This window comes from Mirounga angustirostris, unplaced genomic scaffold (assembly GCF_029215605.1).
Source record: "Mirounga angustirostris isolate CCGP_5_RB_7025 unplaced genomic scaffold, mMirAng1.0.hap1 SCAF_12, whole genome shotgun sequence".
Lineage (NCBI taxonomy): Eukaryota > Metazoa > Chordata > Mammalia > Carnivora > Phocidae > Mirounga > Mirounga angustirostris.
Genome location: NW_026991720.1, coordinates 84,760,029 through 84,786,098, shown reverse-complemented (window position 1 = coordinate 84,786,098; position 26,070 = coordinate 84,760,029). Strand labels below are relative to the sequence as shown.

General features: G+C 40.9%; 1 protein-coding gene across 17 annotated transcripts in view; it reads right to left on the bottom strand.

Annotated features, from left to right (window-relative positions):
* GSAP (gamma-secretase activating protein) overlaps positions 1-26,070 on the bottom strand; it is a 198,634-nt gene that overhangs the window by 76,574 nt on the left and 95,990 nt on the right. Inside the window, exon 1 of one of the 17 annotated variants that reach the window (XM_064575361.1) lies at positions 9,077-9,362. The exons of 15 other annotated variants lie outside the window; for them this stretch is intronic. In XM_064575361.1, coding sequence (XP_064431431.1) covers positions 9,077-9,185 — 109 coding nt within the window. In that variant the 5' untranslated portion in view covers positions 9,186-9,362. Of the gene's footprint in view, positions 1-9,076; positions 9,363-26,070 lie in introns of those variants that run through there. One more of the 17 variants, XM_045864828.3, reaches the window with a different exon arrangement.

The following is a 26,070-nucleotide window of genomic DNA, read 5'->3' as shown; positions in this document are numbered from 1 at the left end:
AAAGATTACAATACAAATCCTTAACTTATTATGTTTTAATATTACGTGATGCCAAGAAATATGAAACAACTGAAACTCTCATACACTCTTAACAGGAAGGTAAATTGGAAAACTTGTAGTAGCTACTGAAGCTGAACAATCATGCATTGGAAATATACACATATTTCAGCAAATGACACATGTAATTTCTATAGCACTATGATTCATAATAGCCCAAACTGGAAATCCAAAATATCCATCAAGCAAAAAGAATAATAAATTAATTAATTGTGGGATATCCAAACAATGGACTATTGTACAACGATCATAATAAATAACTTGCTAAAATGTACAATATTAATAACTGAGCAAAAGAAGCCCAGATCGTTCCTCCTCCCAAGAAAGGTATAAACTATACGATTTAATTTATGCACAAGTTTCCAAAACAGGCAAAATGAATCTATGATGCTAGATGAATGCTTGCTGGAAAGGAACATGAAGGGGAACTTTGCGGTTCTATTAATGTTCTCTTTCCTGCTCTGAGTGCTAACTACATGGGTGTGTTTCACTTTGTGAAAATCAACTGAGCTGTGCACTTATGATTTGTGTACTTTTTGTATGAAAGCCATATTTTGATTTAAAGATAGGTTCTTTACACAAAACATTTAACTTGTAAGTTAATTGACCATTATCTTTCAGCTAAAATTTTAAGTATATTCCTCTCAATTCAACAATTAAAGGATTTAAACATTAGTAGATACAGCTTTGATAATTATCATCATTAATTGGAGAGAAATGCACATTTTCCCAATTGCTTAAACTTGACTCATTTCCCCACACATGAATAGTGTTTTAGATGTTAAAATATTATGTTGATTATGACAAGTTTCAATATTCAGACAAAACATATGCAAAATATTCTACAACTCAGAGCAAATTTCAGTTTGTATTCCTGAGTAAAAAAGAAAAAAACAGGGGATGCTTGGGTGGCTCAGTCAGTTGAGCAACTGACTCTTGATTTCAGCTCAGGTCAGGATCTCAGGGTCGTGAGATTGAGCCCTACATCAACCTCCTTATTGGGCATGGAACCTGCTTAAGATTCTCTCCCCCCCTCTTCCTCTGCCCCTCCCTCCCAAAAAAATAAAGAAAAAAAGAAAAAAACAGGCTAAAAAACAAGGATAATTGGTGACATGGACCCTTGCACTGGAGTTGGGGGTGGGAAACATTTCAAAAGATAAAGAGCAAGTTTCATAGAAAATTTAAGAATCATCCTGACATCTTCCCCACCCCTCACAGGAAGAAGCTGCCTGGATCTTCCAGGGGCGGGGCAAAGGGAGCGGGAAGTGCTGTTTTCGTTTTAATATGGCCATGTACACTTTTTAATATTTTTTGAGCTGTCAGACACACTTTACACTAATGAAAAAATAAGGATAATCAACTAGTCTCTTAGGAGAATAATATGATTCAATAGCTTACTGCTAAATAGCACTTAACAATTTACAGACTTCTTTCTATCTCATCCACACTGTGTCAGGAATTATAGGCCCATTGTATTAAGAAAACAAATTGAGTTTCATAGAGGTCCAGATACTTGGCCAATATCATATCGAAAAAGTGGCACAGATTAATCTCAAGCCTAGAAAAAAAGGTGAACAGAATGAACTAAGTTTCCTGTATCATGTTTACAATGGGACAATGGATACTTTTTGAAAAATCCTCTAGGGTAGATTTTGTAAACAACCAAAGAGAATTTCAGGGAGTTTCTTTTCATCCTGCACATGACTCAAAACTTCTGGAATGCAATGTGTCAATATTTTGAGAAGTATTTTTTTTTTCTTTCAAGATTATAAGGATGCTGGGAGAGACCTCTCAAAAGTACACTTAAAAGGTTTCAGCTAAGATAAGAAACTCCTTTACAAGAAGTCTTGCTAAGAAAATTCAATTTACTTGCAAAAGCCCATCTATTTTCAAAACACTAAACAAATAAGAGAAAAAAATCCCCAAGTACAGTTTACAACAAATGATATATGCTTGTTCCATTAAACCAGTGGTTCTCAACTCTGGCTTTGGGTTAGAATGATTAGGAGAGCTTTTAAAAGTACATGGATGCCTAAGACCTACCAGAAATATCCTGATTTTATGCTGGTGAGGAGCCCAGTCTCTAAGGTGTGTGTGTGTGTTTTAAATTCCCCATGTGATTCTAATGTGTAGCCAGGGTTGAGAACCACTGAACTACAGATTCTTATAATTTGCTAAACAATATTCATTTGATAGCATAACTAGGACCAGTTTATAAGGCAACCATGATAGAGTTGAAATAAATAATAAAAATAATTCCTGCGTGGATCTGTTAGGTAGTAATAACTTAGGAAGTAATAACTGTAGTCTTTTTTTTTTTTTAAGATTTTATTTATTTATTTGAGAGAGAGAGAATGAGAGAGAGCACATGAGAGGGGGGAGGGTCAGAGGGAGAAGCAGACTCCCCGCTGAGCAGGGAGCCCGATGCAGGACTCAATCCCGGGACTCCAGGATCATGACCTGAGCTGAAGGCAGTCACTTAACCAACTGAGCCACCCAGGCGCCCAATAATTGTAGTCTTAAAAGAAACTTGTAGTGTAAGTACATGGTTCTCATCTCAAGGACATTTGAATTAGGCAAATTTGGCAATGTTGGAAATCCAGAGACCAGTGTCTCACCACACACTATTAACCCATCAGCCTTTCCTCCCCGAATTAGTTGCTCATGGTTTAGACACACCCTTTTAAAAGAAGCATTCAATAACCTCTTTGCTTATTCATTCTGACTCTTCTCCTAGTAGTTCATCGCCGGAAACTCCAGAGGAGGAAGTTTAGCAATTCAAATGAGGAAATGTGGTTTAATTTTACAGTTCAGTGTCCTCAGAGCTCATGAAGAAAAAATGTAGATACTTGTATAAGTAAACCTATTAAAGAAAAGGAGACTACCTCAATACTAAAGGTGTCGGCAAGTCACAGCTCATGTCAAATTAAATCTGGTTGGTCAGATACTCTTGTCCATTTCAAGCTCTTTGCCAAACACAACTGATTTCACTTTATAGGAAGGTGTTTGTCAAATGTGTAAATTTTGTTCCCAACTGCTTTGAGACAAAAATCAGATAAAAGTGTTTCTTGTCTTCCAGTGACCATACTAGGAAGAGTGGGGGGGAGGGGATTTGAACTGATTCCTAATATACAGATCAGGAGGTGCTAAAATATGATTCTATGACATGTCTATTCTGCAAATAATTCACATAAATCCTTGGCTCAACATGACCAGGTATTATAATTCCTAAACTTATAAAGTAAACATCATTATGTGATTTATACCCATATTCTGAATAAAATGAAAAAAAGGACGGGGTGATTAGTTAAGAAGCAACAAAAAAAACATGAGAATTAGAAAAGGAGGCTAGGAAGGTAGGGGAAAGAAAAGTGAAAAGAACAGTAGCCAGAGAATATTGAAACAATATATAAAAACAGTATGTCAAAGCCAGACCTCTGGCCCCCAAAATCCATCTGTGGGGTGGAGGGAGTGGGGTGGGGGCAGGGTTTACAGGAGGCAACAAGAAAACATTACTCTTGAGTCAGTCACCTGGTAAAATAGATCACTTCTCTGGTAAAGATGAATGATTACAGTATCTGAAAGATGAATCAATCTGGTGTATGATAGATCCAAGAGTAATCAAAGCAGACAAGAAAATACAGGCAAGAAAACCTACATTCTTTCTGGTCTTAAACACATATGACATTGAAACTTTAGAAAATTTTCATACCACAGACTTTTTCTTAGTTTCTTGAAAGTGATACATGGCAATAGGGGATTAAGCACTAGATAAAAAACTAATACATAAAAATCTATTTTATTGCTATGTACCAATAATAGCTAGAACATGTCATGTTTTTAATTGTGCCATTTATGGAAGCAACATAAAATAACAACAACCTAGAAATAAAGCTAGCAAAAAGTGTGCAGGACGTTTATGGAAGAAATTCTAAGACTTACTAAGAGTCGTAAAGAGGATCTAACTAAATATAAATTATACTTGGTTCATAGCTGTAAGATTTAATATTGCAAAGATCCCAATTCTCCAAAGCTGATGTACAGATTCAATGCAACTCAAAATTCCAACCGACTTTTTGGTGAAATCTGATAGGCAGATTCCAAAATATATATATATGAGAGACCAAAGGGCATAGGATAGCCAAAATGGTGCTGAAGACTGCCAAGGTGAGGAGGCTTACTCTACCAGATTTTAAGACTTTCATACAGACAGTTATTAAGATGTTTTCATCTTAAGTTGACAAAAGGAACAAAATTAAGAACCCAGGAAAGGAGACCCACACATATGTGGAAACTTGATATGTGGTGGAAGTGGTTTTGCTGTCAATGAGAAGAAGTAGGGCTATTTGGTTAGTGATATGAGAACTATTAATATAGAACACCAATACAATTTACAAAAGAATATTTTAACACATGTAAGCTTATACATAACAACGAAGCAAAACCATTTACCAACAACCGACCTTAAAAACAGAACAATATCAAAACTTTTAAAGGCTCTTGTGTCCCCGAATCCTACCTCATATCACATACAAAAATAAATTCCAGATGGATTAAAAAACAAAATGCAAAGAGCAAAACTTTTAGAAGTTAATTTAAAGATGTCTTTGTGACTCCTAGATAGGAAAGGATTTCTTTAAAATATCAAAAAAAGCACAAACCAAAAAGGAGAAGACTCATAAATTAGACCACATTAAAATTAAAAACCCCATTGCAAACTGAAAAAAACAGTATGAGAGGAAATATCTGCAACATATATGACAAACAAAGGATTAGAATCCAGAATAAAGAACCCTTAAAAATCAATATGAAAAGGGGCGCCTGGGTGGCTCAGTTGGTTAAGCGACTGCCTTCGGCTCAGGTCATGATCCTGGAGTCCCGGGATCGAGTCCCGCATCGAGTCCCGCATCGGGCTCCCTGCTCGGCAGGGAGTCTGCTTCTCCCTCTCCCACTCCCCGTTTGTGTTCCCTCTCTTGCTGTGTCTCTCTCTGTCAAATAAATAAAAATAAAATCTTTAAAAAAAAATCAATATGAAAAAAACACAATAGAAAAATGGACAGGATGAACAGACATCTCATAAAAGGGGAAACTTGAAAAGTCGATAAATATAGAAAGATGCTAAACCTCAGACCACAGTGAAATAACATTTAGACTCACCAGTTCAACAGAAAATTAAACATCTGGAAATATCAAGAGCTTGTGAAGATACGGAGTACAAAAAACATTTCTATACCACAAATGGGGTTGTTAATAAGTACAGCTGGTTTGGAAAACAATTCGGCACTCTCCAGGAAAAGTGAAGACGTACACAGCCTAGGACACAGCAACTCCAGTTAGACATCCATCATGCACAAGAAAGTGAGCAAACGGATTGATGATACGAGCAAACCCCAGAAACTTCCCAAATGCCATCACTCCAAAAAGGATAAGTAAAGTCAGGAAGCACCCTGAGACAGCTTAGTATCCAGGATATTTACCAGGGAATGTTCAGTGAAGTGGGATTAACACCTGGAGGAGGGAGGGGAAGGAAGTAGGACCACGAAGGGGGAGAAGTCAAGCTGCAGCAATGTCAGGTAACTTTGGAATCCCCCAGGGGAGAGGCTCTCATACTAAAATAGACCGTCAACCTTGTCCTGTGTTGAGTCAAAATGGCCAGGCCGTGATACCCCACCTCAATCCCTAATTAAATGTGGGCCACACTCAAAATGTCCTGACACTGGGCAAGGAAGTCCTCCATGGAGGCAATCCCTGAAGGGGCTGACAGCTGAAGCTTATCTACTGACCACCCTCACAACCCTTGGGACAAGCTTTTCCTTGAAAGGAAGATCTAAGCGGTACATCTCCATGTCCACCATACTGTTGTACATTCACACAATGGAATACTATACATCAGTGAAAGTCAATGACCTATAGCAGTCAATGTGGATACTGAGAAGAAAAAAAAAAAAGCAAAAAAGAATACATATAATATTCTTTCATTTAAAGTTCACAAACAAGGGGCGCCTGGGTGGCTCAGCCGTTAAGCGTCTCTGCCTTCCGCTCAGGTCATGATTCCAGGGTCCTGGGATTGAGCCCTGCATTGGGCTCCCTACTTGGTGGGGAGCCTGCTTCTCCCTCTCCCACTCCCCCTGCTTGCGTTCCCTCTCTCGCTGTCAAATAAATAAACAAAATCTTTAAAAAAGTTCACAAACAAGCAAAATGAAATGATATTTTGCATAGGGAGATATACATATAGGTTAAAACTGCAAATAAGATCAAAGTTTAAATGGTTGTTACCCCTAGGAGATGAGGGATAGAGAAAGAGGATAGATCAGGAAACACAAGAGCCTTCAAAAGTCTTGATACTGTTTTTTTTTTTTTTAAGATTTACTTATTTGAGAGTGAGAGGTATGTATGTGCACAAGTGGTGAGGGGGGCAGAGGGAAAGAAACTCAAGGAGACTCGACACTGAGTGTGGAGCCTAACGTGAGTCTCGGTATCACGACCCTGAGATCCTGACCTGAGCTGAAATTAAGAGTCACACGCTCGACCGACTGAGCCACCCAGGCGCCCCTGATATTGTTCTATTTTTTAAGGTGGGTGTGTGGTTTAGTTTTTTGTTATTTATAGGTTACATGTGCTAAAATATTCTTTGGTATAATTGTTTTAGTTTTTAAAAGAAATGCTTTTTTCCATTTATTTCAGGAGAGATTATTTTCCAAAAGTTCAATCCAGAACCAGAAGCATATGTAGTAACCAAATCTGGTCTCCTTACTCTTTAACCCCTGGTTGACTAAAATACTATCCCACAGGCACTGAATTTCCGTGGCTAACTTAGCTCAGCTCCCTGGCTGTTTTGCCAGGAATATGTCATACTTAGTATTACTTAGCACCACTAAGAAATCTTCAATTGTATTTGTTGATGTGAAAATATTAAGGCTTTAAATCTAGATAGCAAGTGTGCAGAGAGGAGACATTACGATGGTATAATTACTTATAATTTACATTTGAAAAGCTGAGACTTTGAAAGGAAAATAATTTGCCAAATGTGCGGAGTAATAGCCATGCTAGAAATAAAATAGAACCCCACATTCCCCTGCCAGTGCTACAAATTATAGAAGAGGAATTAACTGTGTTTTTTTGAGGTACCACCCACTGGTGATCATCAGGAGTAAAAATTCCCTTAGCATAAGGGGGCTAATGATCTTGCCAAGGTGCTCTGCAAGAGCGAAATACTACCAATATTAGAAAAAGCTGGTATTTCTAGTAGGTTTACCTTCTGAGGACCTAAGTTCATCTGTTGCTTAGTGGAATGTCAATACACAAGTTTATGTCTCTTCACAGATGAGTGAAAAAGGCACGGGAAGCTAAGGCCTAGCTGGTTCACATACAGCTTTTCAATCAAAACACACATTACTGAAACATAAGACTGTGGCATTTCACACTTCCCCTAGCTTTTCATTTGCAGACACCTGCCATTTAGCTCTATGGTGTGAAGACTCAGGGAAAGGACTACTCTGTGGTGGAAAGCAGGCATCGAGCTGCCTATTGTATTTTAAAAACTGAAACCTTCAAAACCTCTTTAGGAGACTTTAATTTTTTCCAAAAAAGCAAAACTTTGCTAATAATGACACCTCCGCAAACTCAAGCCTTGAGCTACACAAACATGACTCCTTATTTGGAACTAATAACCAACATGGCAAGACAAGCTACCCCACAAATAATTCTGCTAAAGCCACAGGATCGTGTGAAGATATAAGGTAGGGAGAGAAAACTTTCATCAGAGTTAAGGGGGAAGAAATTGTAGATATGAGGATAACCCTTCTAAAAAACACCCTCCAGCAGTCTACAGGGTTTAAGGAAAAACACAGAGGTGGGGAAGGGGGCGCAAACACACTGAAGTGAATAGCTCCTATGAACAAGGTGGGATCCAGGGTATGATAGCTTTGAAGCTGAATTTAAGCCTTGAGGATGGATCATTATTTACAGTAACCTTAAAAAGAAAAAAAAATGTGAGAAATCACCGAGTTCCTCTTCTTTGAAGTTTTGATTGATCAATGCTAGAAAGGCTCAAAAGTCACTTTTCTCTCCTTCATCAAAACCAAAACAAAGGATTTTTGAGACAGATGAAAAGCAAAGCCTCAACCGTGAAGGAAGTATTCCCATTGATCCTGAGGAAGTTGGACAGCAAACCTGACCGTCACCGTCTCACAGCCCAATCCCGCTAGCGGGGACAGGTGCTGCTATGCTCTGGGTTGGTGGCGATGCGCTTGGTGCCTCTTTGGAAAACAGCAGGCTCTAGTTCACTGCTCACAGCCTGAAAGCAGACGCCTGCCCTCTCGCACGTCACATCTCAAGTGGCATGTCCCCTAAGTCATGAACACTGTGAACACTATTCACACAGAAACATCTCACAAAGGTGAAGACAAACTGCGCAACTGTTAGGTATTTTTATGGTGGTTTTTTTGGTGGCCATGATTCATCTTTTCTCATAACGCAGCAACTTTCAGGAGCCCCAGTCTTGGCAGAGCCCCTACAGGGGTGATGAACCCTCCCAGGCAGGTGAGATAGATGTGAATGAAGCACAGAGAAGCCCCTGTCCCACTCCTGGCAGCGCTGGGCCAGAGGAACGCGGTCTTGGCAGGTGCTCCTCCACGCCCTGCCCTGATGAGACGATGCTGAGGTACCACTAGTGTCCCTGGCCCTTCTGTTAAAGGTGAACCACTGGGCAACAAGTGAGCCAGAAGCGGGGGCGCTCGCTAGAAGGGGAAGTGCAGTCCGGCCACGACCATGCCCCGAGCTGCCCCTCTGACCTTCACCCAGTGGCCGGAGGTGAGGGCGGCAAAGCCCGGACTCGAGAGCGAGCAGCTCACCCCTTCCGCACCAACCCTCACAGGTTGGCGGGGCCGCGGGCGCCTCCCCCTCCGCTCGGTGCCCCCGACCGCGGCCCGGCCTGGGGCCCTCGGGCTAGGAACGACTCAGACTCCACCCCCTCGCCGGCTCCCACCTGCCCCCCCGCCCGGACGCGCGCCTGCAGCACCTGGGCCGCCGCCTCGGGCCCCGGCGGCCGCTGACGCCGCCCGCTGCGACCGCAGCCACGGGAGCACGTCCTTCCGGAGGTCGAAGTCGGAGACCAGACGGAGAGCCATCGCCCGGACGCGGCCACCGGGCGGCTCGGGCCCCGCGCCGCGGGCATTCCCGGCCCTCCGCGCGCCACCTCGCCCTTCTCCCCCGGCGCCGCCCCGCCTTCCTCTCCCCCGCCTCCCCGCGCCCGCCGCTTTCGGTTCTGCTGCGGCCCGGCCCGGGGAGCCCGGGGCGCCGCCTCCCCCGGGCCTGCCGCGCGCTGGGCGCGCCGGGCTAGCTGGGGGGAAGGGGACTGCGGCGCGGCGACCGGCCCACTCGGCCCCGAGCCTTCCACGTGCGCCCTTCCGGCGGAGGGCAGGCGAGTGGAAGGATTTGTTTTTAAGGGGCCGTGGGGATGTCGCTGAGCCAGTGGTTCCTAATCTGTGCTGCACGTTAGATGTGGGCGCTAGGCTTACTTTTCTTCTTTTCGTTTAATCTTGGGTGCTTCCCAGAGTGGTTGGAAACCACTTGACAAGACAGAGGTATTTTAGCTGGGTGAAGGTTCCAGGTCATCGCAGGGGCAGAAGCCTGCAGCATCTTGGGCCTATTGGACCCAGCTTCAGGGAGATGATGTGTCCTTAGCAGTGTTTAGGTAGCAGCAGGGAGCGAGCGTGGGAAGACGGTTCTATTTTGAGAGATACGGAGACACTGGAAAGGGTTAACAATCTTGGCCCAAACAGATCCTCTGCCTGTTCAAGAGGTTCCCTTTTTACGAAGGAATTGTTTAGGATTTTACGAACTGGCTTTTACGAAGCTGAATTGTTTAGGATTCCCGCTGTGCCTAGTCTTTTAAAAGTGTTCTCATCGTTCCATCTTGGGTACCTTCTCATCCCCACCCCTACAGATAAATCCAGTGTTTTGTTAATCTCACCACTCAGTTTTCTTTCCCTTCCCAGGCACGCACCCTCCGTAAGTTTAATGATTGTTGTGCCTTTGGCACTCCCAGATTCAATCCATCCTGAACATCAACCCCAGGTTATTACTCTCCCTTAAGACAAACCTATCCTCATGTCCCTACGCAGACCTTTAGTAACAGCTGACCGCCCCAGGATAAAGTGCCTACACTTTAACTGACCTTTCCAGCCTTTGCACGGGCAACTTCAGCTCCCGACTGACCTAACTTCCTGAACCCCTCTGATTCCACCCTCCTTCCTCGGGGGTGAGGGTGGGCGAGGGAGGGAATCACCAGGTCCTTCCAGTCTGGATCCACAAAGACTTCCCACAGCTTCGGCTCACCTCAGCCTTCCCAGCCCTGAACTCCTAGAGAGATATTGTAAGTATGTTTCATCTGACAGTCATATACTGCCTGGAGACATGAATACTGAATCTTGAGTCTTGGCACATCCCTTTGCCCCTTTGCCTCCTGCCAGGGGCACCTGAAAAGTGCTCAAGTTATTGAAGAATGAGTCAATACATATTAGACTAAAGAAAGCCTTATCACATGTTTCTCAAAGTTAGGGTCTCAAAACTGCCTGCATTGCAATCATCTGGGAAGTTGTTTTACAATGCAAACTCCTAGGCTCTAGTCTAGACCAGGGCAAGGCCCAGAAAGGAGCATTTTAGCCAGAGCCTCAGGTGATTCTTAGGCTTGCTAGGGTTTGAAAACTATTCTAAATAAAGGTAAAAGAAACTATTGATCTTGCTCTAGAGACATGTTTCTCCAATTGAGGTAGTGGATGATTTCAGGTAGAACTCCACCATTACTCACCACCCTATACCTTGGAAATTCCTCCCACCTGTAAAGTACATGAAGATTCAGCAGAAATGTTTCATGAGGTTACTAATATTGCTGGTGCACAAAAAGGAGGAAGTCATGGGGAGTTACTACAAGAAATGTGTCATACCAAATGAGGCTCGTTGCCTTATTCATGAAGTCTTTATTTGCTTATTTTAAAAATCAGTGTTTCTGGGTCTTTTTTTCCCCCACAGTTAACCTCTATTTTTGCCAAGCAAGACTGATACAATCCTCATATATAGTCCTCATCAAGCCATGATTATATAAAAACTCTCTTCAAAATTAAGTAACAAGGAACATAGAGAACATAATAACCAAGAAGCAGAAAGATGAGGCCCAGACCATGAAGGTAGTACATGAATGGCTGAGCTTTGATCATTCACTAAGGAAAAGACTGGTGAATGGTGATTTACCGGCTTAAAATTTGTGAAGGGTTAATAGAAGAAGAGTGCTGGTGGATTATCCTTGAATTCTAGAGAAGACAGGACTGGAGACAGTCATATCTTCTTTATTTAAAAAACTGCTTCATTGATGGATGTGTTAACTTGATTGTGGTAATCATTTCACAATGTATATCAAATCACGTTGTACACTTTAAATATATATAATTTTATTTGCCATTTATACCTCAACAAAGCTGGAAACAAGAAAAGAAAACTTAATGATTCTGCCTCACAGAATCATTAAGCCCAGGAACTGGTTTTTGGGTAGAGAAGAAATATTTCTGCTTCTTGGGGATTTTATTTATTTTTAAAGATTTTATTTATTTATTTGAAAGAGAGTTTGGGAGAGAGAGAGATCACAAGCAGGGGGGTAGGGGTAGAAGGAGAAGCAGACTCCCCGCTGAGCAGGGAACCCGATGCGGGGCTCGATCCCAGGACCCTGGGCTCAGGACCTGAGCCGAAGCCAGACACTTGACCAACTGAGCCACCCAGGCATCCTAGCACAGCACAAATTGGAGACTCAAAGATCTTGTAATCAAGGCCTTTATTTTATACATGAGGGAACTGATGCTCGAAAAGGTGATACGAGTCTCTGGTCTAAAGCAGTTAAGTTAGTTAAGCACAAAGTTGGGCTCTGAACAAGTCTTCTGCTACTGGTGGTTGTGTTAATTATGTCCAGTGAATGAATTAGAGTACTCTTACCTTACAGCCTGAGCACTTCTAGTTTCCCAAACACTACACTCTGATTGGGGTGGAATTCTGGGACCACAGTGAGAAATCGCAGAGCTTAGATCATATGGTGTCCTCATGATAGCTTAGGCTCTTTGTAATTTCATCTTGAGTTTTAGAGTTGAAAGAAACTAAAGGAATTGGAAATGTGGGTTGTGAATCACTTGTAAATGAAAATAGTTTCTTGAAGAGAGATGTTAAAATGAAAAGTTCTATTCCATTCTCCCAACCAAGACCAGAACTTGCTATACAACTTGGTGTTGAAGGAATTAGAAAATGGTCTATTTAACAAATCAAACCCAAAAGTTTAAAACTGGAAGGTATCTAAGGAAAGGACTAAAGATACTAGATTTGAAATTCACATTCAGTGGAATAGTAAACATGCTAAAAGAATATTTCCTTTTTTGTTGTTTTTTGTTTGTTTTCAATAATTTGTTTATTCTGCTTGAGAGAGAGACAGTGGCAGGTAGAGGGAGAAGCAGGTTCCCTGCTGAGCAAGGAGCCCAATGCGGGACTCGATCCTAGGACCCTGGGATCATGACCTGAACCTAAGGCAGATGCTTAACCAACTGAGCCACCCAGGCATCCCTAAAATAATGTTTTCATTAGTAAACTCATATGTGTTAAAATTAAGTAAAAGTTTATCAACTAAAAAACCAAACCTTGCATTTTGAGGTTTGAAGTTTTCTCAATCCTTTGAGAGCACAGCTGAGAATTTTTTCATGAAAATTAATAGAAGTTACCAGAATACTCATTAGAATCTAAATGGAAGTAAGGTTCCTCTGCACTTCACAGGAAATAATCATTTAAGTTTGTAACTAAGATACTACAGTGCTTACAATAAGGTGGCTTTGTATGTAGATATTCAGAAGACTGCCTCCCTATTGTAATTTATTTTTATTTTATTTTTTTAAAAGATTATAGTTATTTGAGAAAGAGAGAGAGTGAGTGGGAGGGAGAGAGAATCTGAAGCAGACGCCACACTGAGCCCAGAGCCTGATGCGGGGCTCGATCCCACAACCTCAAGCTCACGACCTGAGCCGAAACCAAGAGTCAGACGCTTAATTGACTGTGACGCCCAGGCCCCCCATAGTAATTTGTTTTTAATATAAATGTTTAATATGTGTTTAAGTAAATAAATATTTAATATGATTATTTGCCTCCCCCAAATCCATTTGCCCCCAGTCAGGTGGTAACATTTCCTCTGGCCAATGATTGATTTAGGAATGGGCATGTGCATCGGTCAGGATTAGGTTCACCAGAGGTTAATGAAAACCCAGATTAAAAGTGAATTGAACACACAAGCTTTTCCTATGTAACTGGAGATGGGCAGCCCATTACTTGTAATTGCAAGTCCCTAAAGTCATCAGGGACCCGGGCTTCTTCCAGCTTTTTGTTCCACCAGCTCTTTGAGGATCCAAAATGACCGTGAAAGCTTCAACCATTTTGATTGCTTTCCAGAAATCAGAATGGAAGAGCCATAAAAGAGGATGCTACCTCCCTTTTAAGGATACTTCCCAAAAGTTCTACATAACATTTTTACTTACATTCAATTGACTAGAACTTAGTCATATGGCTGAATATAGATGCCAGGGAAGCAAGGAAATACAATCTTTTAGCTGGCTATCCATATGTCCAGATAAAATCAGAACAATATTATTAAAGAAAGCAGAGAGAATGGATATTCAGAAGTAACTCGAGGTCTCTGTCATGGGCCTGAAACCTAATGCTAGACAATGGGCTGTAAGGAAGAGTCAGCTATGTTATTTCTGAGAAAGATTTAACTCTTCCTCAAAAAAGGAGACATGGGAAAAGAAGGTTTTTTTCAGCCTTTATATATTTGAAGGCCTGGACATGATTCCTGGGACTTCACCAGTCTTGCTCCAGTCTGAAGATGGAGTCCACAGATGGAGTTGCAGAGAACTGCAGAGAAAGGGAGCCCTGGCCTGTCATTCTCGGCACCAGCCCTACCTTTGGCCTTGTTGATAATAAAGATAACAGACTTCCTGCTGTTCAACAAGATTGAGTCAGGCTTTTATTTTACTTGCCGCCAAGTGGCTCAATTTTAAAGGACAATCATTTCAAAATTTTGGTAGCTAGCACCAAAGAGTGCTATGATCATAACAAGTTTTTATTTATTTTTAATTAATTAATTTTTTAAAAGATTTTATTGATTTATTTGACAGGGAGAGAGAGCGCACAAGCAGGGGGAGCGGCAGACAGAGGGAGAAGCAGGCTTCCTGCTGAGCAGGGAGCCTGATGCAGAACTGATCCCAGGAGCTGGGATCATGACCTGAGCCGAAGGCAGACACCCAACCGACTGAGCCACCCAAGCGCCCCAACAAGTTTTTATTTTAACATTTATTAGGATACACTGTTCTATAGTTTTGTATTGTTCTTATTAACATAAATGAAATAACGTTAAGGGGATAGGCTTGGAGGGAAAAAAGCCCAGATAAGCAAAAAGAGTTCCAGAGCCCTAATAACTTAAGAACGTCTGGATCCAATCACACCTGAAACTCATTCTATCAGCACACTTTTCAGTTACATGAGCCAATAGATTTCCTTTATTATGTAAGCCAGTTTGAATTGGATTTTCAGTTACTTCTGCTAACAGCACCTCAAATCAAGGATTCTCAAACTTTAATAAGCATACACATCACCTGAGGATCTTGTTAAACTGTAGATTCTGATTCAGTGGTCTGGGGTCTACATGGTAACAAGCTCTCAGATGATGCTGCCATTGTTGGCCCATAGAGGACACCATGAATTGCAAAGCTCTGCTAGTTACTGCAAGGATCTTCCCACCCGTTTAGGATACGGATGATTCATGTACACATTAAAGTTTGAGAAGTACTGTTCTAGCTACCGTATGCTTTATTTTAATTAATTATTATTATTATTATTATTATTATTATTATATATATTTTTTGGTGGGAAGCAAAGCAAGGTTTATTGAGCGATAGCAAAGTGATAACACAAAGCTCCCGAGGGGGGAGGGGACCTGAGACGGTTGCCTTACTTTAAAAAAAGTTGTTTTCTTTCTTTTCCTGTTTGTGACTGAGTTATTGAGTTTCAAGCCTGTTTTGGTTGGGTGCAGAGCAGAAGCCTCACTCCAAGATGCAGGAGTATAGGAGTCCTCTGAAATAACCCACTCTGTTCACATCACAACACAGGGATCCTAATAAAATAAATGGGTATCGAAGTCAAGATCTTCTTTACCTGTGTTCACACTTTTCAGTGTTTTACTTAATGTGATTCCAGTAATAGTATTTAGAGATCTACACATCAGAAGATGGGAAAACATGACATCTTTCTGGAGAATTTTAAAAAATATACAAGATATTCAAGGTGGATAATCCATATGTCCCTAAGTCACCAATTCCAAGTTCTGTTATGATAAGAATTTTCTATAGCCATTTTTTAGTATTTTTAAATTCTGTCCTAAAAATGAAAATGAAGCACATTAACATCCTACACACTTTCTTCATCTAAGAAAGGAATTGTTCTTAGATCTATGTTTAAAAATAGAAGATATAGTCCCATTTCTTACCAGTTACAAATGGAATTCTAAAGATTGTCTCAACTGTTAACAATAGTTATCTCTGGGAAATGTAACTACATGAAATGTTTTTTTAAACCTTTAATTTTTTGATTTTGAAAATAGCTTTAATTAAAATATGAGATAAAAATAAAATACAAAAATAAAAATAAGATATATATATCTTCACTCTAATTTTTTTTTAAAGATTTTATTTATTTATTTGAGAGAGAGAATGAGAGAGAGAGCATGAGAGGGGTGAGGGTCAGAGGAAGAAGCAGGCTCCCTGCCGAGCAGGGAGCCCGATGCGGGACTCGATCCTGGGACTCCAGGATCATGACCTGAGCCGAAGGCAGTTGCTTAACCAACTGAGCCACCCAGGCGCCCACTTCACTCTAATTTTGATAATAAAATTATTGTTCAAGCTTTAAAAGACCATGTTCCTGACAATTTGTGCCAATTTTTGCCCAATGCAGTTGTGGAGATGGCTGAATGCTAAGGGACATCATAGGTTGTTTTGATATGTTTTCATAGAGACCTGACACTGTGTTTAGCAGTGATTGATAGAATACCTGTTTCAATCTGCTTACTTATTTGCAATGTTAGTATGAGAGCCCTCACCCTGTAATTCGTTGAAAAGAAAACTGACATAAATCTTTTAAGGCAATGTTCCAAAGAATAATAGCCTTATGATTTGGAGGGAAATAAAGGACTGACATTGAACAAATGGACTAGACAACAGTCTGAATCCATTCGAAAGGAATTATACCTGAGTTAATCATGGAAGAGGGAAGTATTGGGGTGAAACAGTCAGAAAGTGTGATAACAATTTCTGGCAGCAAGAATGCTTCAGAAAGTTCCTGTGAAACTTTACTAAGGAGTAAATATTATTAACTGTGTGGGATTACCGTATTTCAAATAGGAAGAACAGTGGATATATAAAATATGAAAAGATCATCCACAAAATATATAATCATGTGAAAGTTCGGTTGCCATCTGTAATACATGGATTTTGGTATTACCTGTAACAACTGGGGGAAAATTTTTTTGTTATATATATATATATAACAAGGCCATTAGACTGAAGTGGCAGTAATGTCATGGCCTATGTAAGCAAACCAAAATCTAAGCCTACAAATGCCTCAAAGTTTTGAAATCCAAACCTAAAGACAGCCAGTCACAGTCAACCAAGCTTTAAGCTGTAGCCAATGAATAATTTCCTTACTTTGCTTCCACCTTTTCTCAATAAAAATTTTTCTCCAGCAGACCACTTCTGCTGGAGAGCTTTCAAAACAAAAAAATTTTTGTTATATTCAATGTCAGTCAGAAAGCACTCCATTTCTAAGTGGCTTCTTCGATTCTTCTCTTTTTATTTAAACCATTAAACCATATCATATTAACAAAAACATCTGCTTACTTGCAATTTATTTAAACATAAATGTTGTTCTTTCCCCCTTCCTTATTTTCCCTTCCTCTCTTTTGCCCCTTATTCCCTATATCGCCTCTCCTGTGCCCCGGCCCTGTTGTTCGCTTTCCCCCTTCTGTTCCTAAACAATTACATCCTAATTGTTTGCCCATCAGATGGGGCAAAGAAAGGTAAGCATCTGCACAGGTGGGGTTGAGGGCAGGGTGTTGGCCAAAATTTGGGTTTCAGAGCCCAAGCAGGGTGAAGAGCGTGTTTTTGGGGTGGGAGGAGTCGCCCAGTGGGAGGTATCAGAATCCAGTCCAGTACAAACATTGCATCCATCCATGTGGTTGGGAGAGGGGTGGGGGGTGTCCAACATGGGGTATCAGATTTCAAGTGGCTTGGGAGGGCATCAGCACAAGGGCAGGAAGGGCAGCTGAGATGACAGTTTGGCTATTTACGGGGGGGGGGGGGAGTGATCAGTTAAATAAATATATTAAAAATAATGTAAATCATGTTTCTCACTGTCAGGCAAGGGTGTCACAAGAAAAGAAAAAAAAAGCAAAAATAAACTCTGTAGTGTTGGATTGGAATTGGAGGTACTAGTGTAAACTTACTGTTTCCATTAGATAGATGATGACAGACAGACAGACATATATATTCCCTAGTTCGATCTACTGAAAGCCTGGGAGCAGCAATACCTCTGATATCAATTAACACGCCTGGCGCAAGCAAAGAACAAAATGAGCCTGAAACAACTCATAGTGCCAGAAAGTAAGGACATTATCCAAGTACGATGAAGACCTGTCAGGACACAGGAGCCAATGAGAAGGGGTTCCCAAATGGCCAAACCTGGGATCATCTGAGTATCCAAATAAACAATTACAATGGAGGCTTATGAACTCTCAAAAGTTAAAGGGAGGTATATTAACATTGAACAGTTTATTTGAACAAAAATCCATTCTAAACCAGACAGCACCAAACGGGAAATGGTGAGAAGTGCTCTGCTGGAGAAAAATTTTTATAGAGAAAAGGTGGAAGCAAAGTAAGGAAATTATTCATTGGCTACAGCTTAAAGCTTGGTTGACTGTGACGGCTGTCTTTAGGTTTGGATTTCAAAACTTTGAGGCATTTGTAGGCTTAGATTTTGGTTTGCTTACATAGGCCATGACATTACTGCCACTTCAGTCTAATGGCCTCCTTGTTTAATCAATTTAACAAACCGGAGTTAATACAAAGAAAAATAAATAAATACATAAAAACCAAAAAAACCCAAAAAATAAACCTGTTAAGGGGTGCCTGGGTGGCTCAGTTGGTTGAGCGACTGCCTTCGGCTCAGGTCATGATCCTGGAGTCCCGGGATCGAGTACCGCATCGGGCTCCCTGCTCGGCGGGGAGTCTGCTTCTCCCTCTGACCCTCCTCCCTCTCATGCTCTCTGTTTCTCATTCTCTCTGTCTCAAATAAATAAATAAAATCATTAAAAAAAAATTTTTTTTAATAAATAAATAAACCTGTTAAATAAAACAAAACCATAATAATACATGCACACACACACACTATATATAGATACATACATATATATAAATGTATATACATAGAGAGAGAGAGAGAGGGAGAAAGCTTGATGTGGAACAGGCTATCTAGATAATTTCCAAGTACTACCCCACAAAATCCTTATTAAGCCTGGCATACAGCACCTAAATCAAGGGATCAAAGGAAACAACATCGGTAATGGGACAAATGGAAATTATAGGATACAATCACTTCCAAAAAAAAGATAACCTTAACCTAATCATGAGGAAACATCAGACAAACCCAAGTAAAGAATATTCTACAAAAGAACTGGACTGCTATCTTTGAAAGTGTCAAGGTCATGAAAGCCACTGAAAGACAAACTGTTTCAGACAGGAGACTAAAAAAAAAAATGACAGCTAAATGCTCCACATGATCATGACCTGGATACTTTTGCTATATAATTCATTATTGGGTACTGAATAAACTTGAACGGGCCTGAGGATTAGGTGGTGGTGATGTTTCTAGGTTAATTTCCTGATTTTGATTATTGTACTGAGCTTATGTAGGAGAATGTTCTCATTTGTAGAAAATATATACTAAAGTTTTTTTGGATAATGGGGCATGAGATCGGCAGTTACTCTCAAATGGTTCAGAAAAAAAGTTATTTATATGGTACTCCCACCTTTTCTATAAGTTTATGATTGTTTAGAGATAAAAATATTTTTAAAAACAAAAATGTTTTCAGAATGGTGTTTCAGAAGCCTCATAAAGTATTTTTTTTTCCCATAGAAAGAACTATTACCTTTGTGTTAAGAGCAAACTTTAAATAGTGACATGGGTGGGTTGGATTTAAAACATTGAACTACCAGGGGTGCCTGAGTGGCTCAGTGGGGTTAAACATCTGCCTTTGGCTCAGGTCATGATCCCAGGATCATGCTCCCTGCTCAGTGAGGAGCTCCTTCTCCCTCTCTCTCTGCCCCTCCCCGCCCGTTCTCTCTCTCTCTCTCTCTCTCAAATAAATAAAATCTTAAAAAAAGATAAAACATTGAATTATCAGAAGATGCAAAGGCTTTAAATTAAATTGCATTTAAAGAAATGCAAAGAAAGTTACTGAACTTATTAACCTTGTGCTTTAAGAAGAAAATTCTCCCAAACTGACTGAAAATAAGCCACAGTCAAATAAAAGCAGAAGCATGATGGAAAATTGTATTTTTTCACCTCTTAAATGACTTTTTTCCATAATAGGAATCTTCCATTAACTGGCCTCAGGAAAAAAAAAAAATTATTAAAATTAAACATCTTTTTTCTGAGCAATCATATGACTTTATTTCATAGGGAAACTGATTAAACAATTAAATAATACCTATTACAGAAAAACTTTCATTAAAAAATGTACACATTTTTAGGGCGCCTGGGTGGCTCAGTCGTTAAGCGTCTGCCTTCGGCTCAGGTCATGATCCCAGGGTCCTGGGATCGAGTCCCACATCGGGCTCCCTGCTCAGCGGGCAGCCTGCTTCTCCCTCTCCCACTCCCCCTGCTTGTGTTCCTGTTCTCGCTGTCTCTCTCTGTCATATAAATAAATAAAATCTTTAAAAAAAAAAAAGTACACATTTTTAAATGGCACTTAGCCATTTAAAAAGAAACATAAGAGATACTGGTGTGTGTAGCAGATTTTTAATGTCCAACTGCCATGTGTTTTGTATGTAGATTTATTTTTTCTTTTAGATTTCTAAACACAGTGGAAGCCATGAGAGAGAATATCTGAAGCAATTCATTAAAATCTTGGCAGCCTGGCCCTCAGCTCCCGCTTTCCCTGAAAGCTGCCTTTACTGAAGCTGAACGCTCTCCCAGTAATTCTCTCCACAGAAGACCTATTGTCACCGCCGTCTGAGGGGCAATTCCTGGAGGAAGCACATCAGCCAATCTAGGTCCTGAATAAACAAAAACTACGTAAATAAATTACCCTCTCGCAAGCGGGGGGTTAGTCCGCGCTTTGTAACGCTCCTAGGAAAATACACTTGATGAAAATGAAATACTTTGTTTTAAGACGAATGCTCCAAAGCGGAGGATTCTGGTGTCCCTCCAGTGAGTGTCAGTTGTTGGGGGAGGGGAGGGGAAATGACAGGCTGTCCTTCAGCTGTTGAATCAAATGAACCTCTTTTCTTGGACAAGATCGTACACTGAAAATATGTTGTAGGTAATCTAAAATAAAAGGTGTTTCTCCTTGCTAAGAATTGCATTTTGTGCATTTTTCACCTGTTTGCGGTTCTGAATTTTTTCCAGCTGCTTTCCCCTGCACTTGGCTTTGGTAATTGGGGCTGGGAATTTCCTGATTCCAGTGTTGTGTGGCAGCCTGTTCACTCCCTCCAGTTTCCTCCCAGTGGCCCTATCTCTTTGGTGTCTTTGTTCTCAGCACAAAATAGTCCCTGCAAGCATTGATCAAAGTTCTATGAATACACACTGACTCATTAGCTACTTAAAAGATCTTCCTGAAGTAGTTTCTTTTCAAATTTCAGTGGTGGTTTCTTTATCTTACTGTGAATCACAATATACAAAGGGAAAATGATTTGACCTGAAGTATTAAAAAAAAATCCATATCATAGAAAATCTTTTTGAAAAAGATTTTATTATGCGCCTCCCCCCCAGATAAAGTAAACCTCTGAACCTTTCTCTGGGTGCATGCTAATAAGACTACTTTAGAGAAATAAAAACTAGCCCAGTGCATTCAAAAGAGGATCCAAGCAGTTAATAGCTAAAATGACTATGGGTCTTTCTTTTAAAGATTTTATTTATTTATCTGACAGAGAGATAGAGCTCACAAGTAGGCAAAGCGGCAGGCAGAGGGAAAGGGAGAAGCAGGCTCTCCGCTGAGCAGGGAGCCCGAGGTAGGACTTGATCCAAGGACCCTGGGATCATGACCAAGGGGAAGGCAGCCACTTAACCGACTTAGCCACCCAGGCACCCCATGACTACGAGTTTGTAGGTGATTTTTTTTTTTTAAGTTTAATTGAAGAGTCCATTAAGGTTCCCCCTTCTGTTCATTTAAATTTTTTTTTTTAATTTTTAATTTATTTATTTGACAGAGAGAGAGATAGCGAGAGCAGGAACACAAGCAGGGGGAGTGGGAGAGGGAGAAGCAGGCTTCCTGCCGAGCAAGGAGCCCGATGCGGGACTCGATCCCAGAACCCTGGGATCATGACCTGAGCCGAAGGCAGACTCTTAACGACTGAGCCACCCAGGTGCCCTCATTTAAATTTTTGAAATATATTTAAACCATCTTCATTCTCAAAAATCCATGATATTTATATTATTTTAATTAAGCCTGGTCTCTGGGTCTGCTGAAAGAGAGAATGGGAAACCAATCAGAACCAACAAGAAAGACTTATCTCTCTGTTGCGTAGACTCAGAATACGACCAGAACGTTTAGTCCTAATGGTAGCCCGAAGCCTGAAATGCGTCACCTTTCTCTCCAGTTCTCCAAATATCCATCCAATCTGTGTCCACCCTTGGGAGCAGTTTCCCATGTACGTGTTCTCTCATAGTATCAAATCTTTCTTGTTGAAGAAAAAGCCTGATATCTACACCAGCTTGGCCAAATGCTCAAGGGAATCTCAAGAGGGTAAAGAATTTCGGGTATTAAAACAAACAAACAAATAAAAACAAACTAGCAAAGCAATAGGGTGATGTACTCAGTACTCGACTGATAGTTAAGAAACTTGAATCTTTGGGTTGCCTGGCTGGCTCGGTCCTTTGAGCGTACGACTTTTGATCTTGGGGCTGTGAGTTCAAACCCCACATTGGACATAGAGCTTACTTGAAAAAAAGAGGGGGGCGGCGCCTGGGTGGCTTAGTTAAATGTCTGCCTTGGACTCGGGTTGTGATCTCGGGGTCCTAGAATCAGGCCTGTGTGGGGCTCCCTGCTCGTGGGGAGTCTGCTTTTCCTTCTCCTTCTGGCCCACCCCCCCACTCATGTGCGTGTGTGATCGCTCTCTCTCTCTCAAGTAAGGCAATAAAATCTTTAAAAAAACAAACAAACCCTGAATTCTTGTCACAGTCTTGACATCAGGTGGTTCTGTGACCTTGGGCAAGTCACTCAACAGTTCTGGACTTGGTTTCCTTGTTTGTAAAATAATAGAAGTTGGACTATGATCTCTGAAGTCCCTTTTAGTTATAAACATTTCTGTGATTCTTAACTATACTAGCAATAAAATAATCCAAAAAAGATATCCACTCGCCAATTCCTGTCACCAAGTTAATTATGTCAAGAGAGGCTTAGGAGAAAAATCGCAACTCTGGTAAATAAAGACAACACTAAAATTTTAACAAAGATACCCTAAATAGCAAGATAAGATACACTGTACAAAGAAAACTGGGAAAATGGAATTGAGGATTAAGGAATATTAGAGAGTTTTAAAAAATAGCAGTTTACTTCTAACTCCCACGCCCCCCTCAAAAAGCAAACTATAGGTTTATCCACAGACCACTGGATAAATGCCTGATAGTTCTTTGGGGGTAGTGAACCCTTCTAGTTAATCTAAGATTCAAGCAACGTAGCTAATATTTGCTTTAAAATGCCTCAGTCAAGGTTTCTTTCAGTGCTGGAAAAATCCTATCTCCTTGCATATGGATTATTATATGGGATAAACCAACCCTTCTGTCTTCTGTCCTTCAGTCAGTAGTCTCTTTCAGGGTATGCAGCTGAATAATCATCTTGCAAAAAAAATTCGTATTGGAATAAAGACCCGGATGTCTAGGTGGCTGAGTCCACTCAGTTTCCTCTTTCTCTTTCATATATTTACATATTAATTTTAAGCCATAGGTGAAAATTAAAGACTGCTCCCCTCCAGTCTCTTCGATGTTGCAAAGATCAAAAGCTTCCAAAGGGAAGGCTTCTTGCAGGGAATAATGATTCCAAGCATGATCATTCCCTAAATCTGACTGCTGAGACTGTGGGTGGAGGACTGACATGCTCTTCCCACCTCAGGAAGGTCGGACATGGTCAGGCACTCTCCGCCAAGGACTAGGGTAGGGATGGGCTGGCCTTCCTATTGGGAGCTGGGTCACCAACAGCTGAAATTGGAGTGTACATCAGAGTTACAGCCTGATTACATGAAAGACAAGTTCTATTTCCAGGAATTGCTTTCCAAAAAAAAAAAAAAGGCAGAAGGAAGCAGGGTTGGATACGTATAGCTCTGGTTAGTGAAGGCACAACTTGCCCTTGGGATCAGAGTCTTGCAGGTTAATGGGTGAGGTGGGGACCGGGGACCTGGGGCATCCTCCCTCTCTATGCCATCTCCAGCATGCATCTCACCTTCACTGTTTCAGCTCTCCCAAAATTCACAAGAGAGCATGCTAGCCACAGGGAGGTCAAGAGGCAAAGGGGGGAAAGAGTTATGGGACAAGGTAGTAGAGATGAGAGATGGTAAGAGTAGGGACAAAATCTTTTTCCGGCCCTCTTATCCCTTTTCCCTCCATCTTAGATCCCTCCTCCAGCTCTATAAGTGAATGTTATGAGAGCAACAGAGAACAGCTTTGTTTTCACGGCACACAGTTATTAACCACAAACTGGAATATCTCCCATTTGAGCATTTCATCTGGAATGACATCTGACTCTCAGAAAAAAATGATTCTCCTCCCAAAATGCAAGTCCTGAGCTGACGCAGAGGTGCACCCCATGAGGAGTGAGAGGGATGAGCTCTGAGCAACTTGTGATCAGCCACTACCCCGTACTGCCCACAGGATGCCCAGCCCAGGCCCCACCTCACTATTACCCTGTGAAATTCCAGTTCTAAAAGATACCTTTAGTACGTATGGGCATCTCCTGGAGGGCTTGTTAAAACATGGATTGCTGGGCTCCAGCCCCAAAGTTTCTGATTTTAATTTCTAACAAGCTTTTAGGTGATGCTGAATGATACTGATGCTGAATGATACTGATGTTCACTAGTCTAGGAAACCACACTTGAGAACCACTATCCCCACACTGAGCAGGGATTTAACAAACATTTGTTGTTCATTTTCCATAATGGGAGATGAGGGTTGAGTACTGTGGAACAGAAAAAACAGGAATCACTTCATTTGGATGTGGGGGGGGTTATATTTATTTGTTGTACTTTTCCTCACTCTGTTTCCCACGCTGTTGATGCAATTTCAGCACTGTTAATGCGATTTTAGCAATTTTCAGGAAACAGCTGTTGCTCACCTCCTTGAAAGACAATGAAAATTTAATAATAGGTAAAATGATATTTTGGAAGAAACTAGTGTTTCCTATATATCTGTGATAGCCATGCCTCTTACATATTGACAATTGGCATTTTACGGTTATGTCAATTGACTTTTTTAAAAAAATTAAACCATATGCGTCAGTTGACTTTTGGCTTTCAAATCTTTAGGAAAACTTATCATTTAAAAAGATTCAGCTGAGGGGGGCTCAGCTGGTTAAGCATCTGCCTTCAGCTCAGGTCATGATCCCGGGGTCCTGGGATCGAGCCCCGCATCAGGCTCCCTGCTCAGCGGGAAGCCTGCTTCTCCCTCTCCCACTCCCCCTGCTTGTGTTCCCTCTCTGGCTATGTCTCTCTGTCAAATAAATAAATAAAATCTAAAAAAAAACAAACAAAAAACAAAAAACAACAGAAATAAGCATTTCTGACCTGAAGAAATCTTTTCTGACTGAGATGGTCATTTTTGATTATAAGCCAGAAAAATATTAAGAGTCTGCACATTGTCACTGAGGATTGCTGCTTCCTTCATGTCATTTCTTTGGCTCATCCCCTTTAGCTTCAAGCCTGAACACAGTGAGTTAAAAGAAAGTGGATTATTTAAAACCTACCTTTGTGGCTGGTCATCTCTCCAAACTCTCTGTTCTTAGACATACGTACTTTAGGAAAAACTCACAGAGCATGAAGAGCCAATTTTTATGTAATGAGGGTGAATAATGCATATTCATCTCTATATCGATGGCTGAAATTACTTCACATTTGTCAGGACCACTGCAGTGACAATATATTTTCTTGTAATTATACTTTTCCGTGCTCAAAAAGCTTTATAGACTTTTTAAATGAATCTTCGTAACATCCCTCTGGGGACAAATGAGGAACAGGTGTAATTATCCCCTCTTCACAGCTGGATAGACAGACACAAAGGAAGGGACTGAAATCCAGCTGGAAAGGAAAATCAGCTAAGGGCCCAAATAATTCTAATACAATCTGCTTCTCCTATCAATGCCATTTTCCTTTGATTCATGAAAATGTGTTGTGGGAAACTCTGAAGGCATTGTTTTTCCATTCTTCAGTGATGTCCCAAACTCTGTAGGGACATCTGAAGGGAGGAAGGGATGAGTGTGGTAATGAAACCAAAATGAAATCTTCCTGGATAATATGATCAGGGTTCATGCTGAATTCCATCAGTACCTGATCAGCCAGCACCATGCTGGTATTTACATAAAAGCAGACGGGGCGGCGGGAGTTGCAGGGGGATGGTAACATTAAACCCATAGACATAATTGCACGGCTACAAACCTCTAAAAGTACCCAACATTTGGGAAGT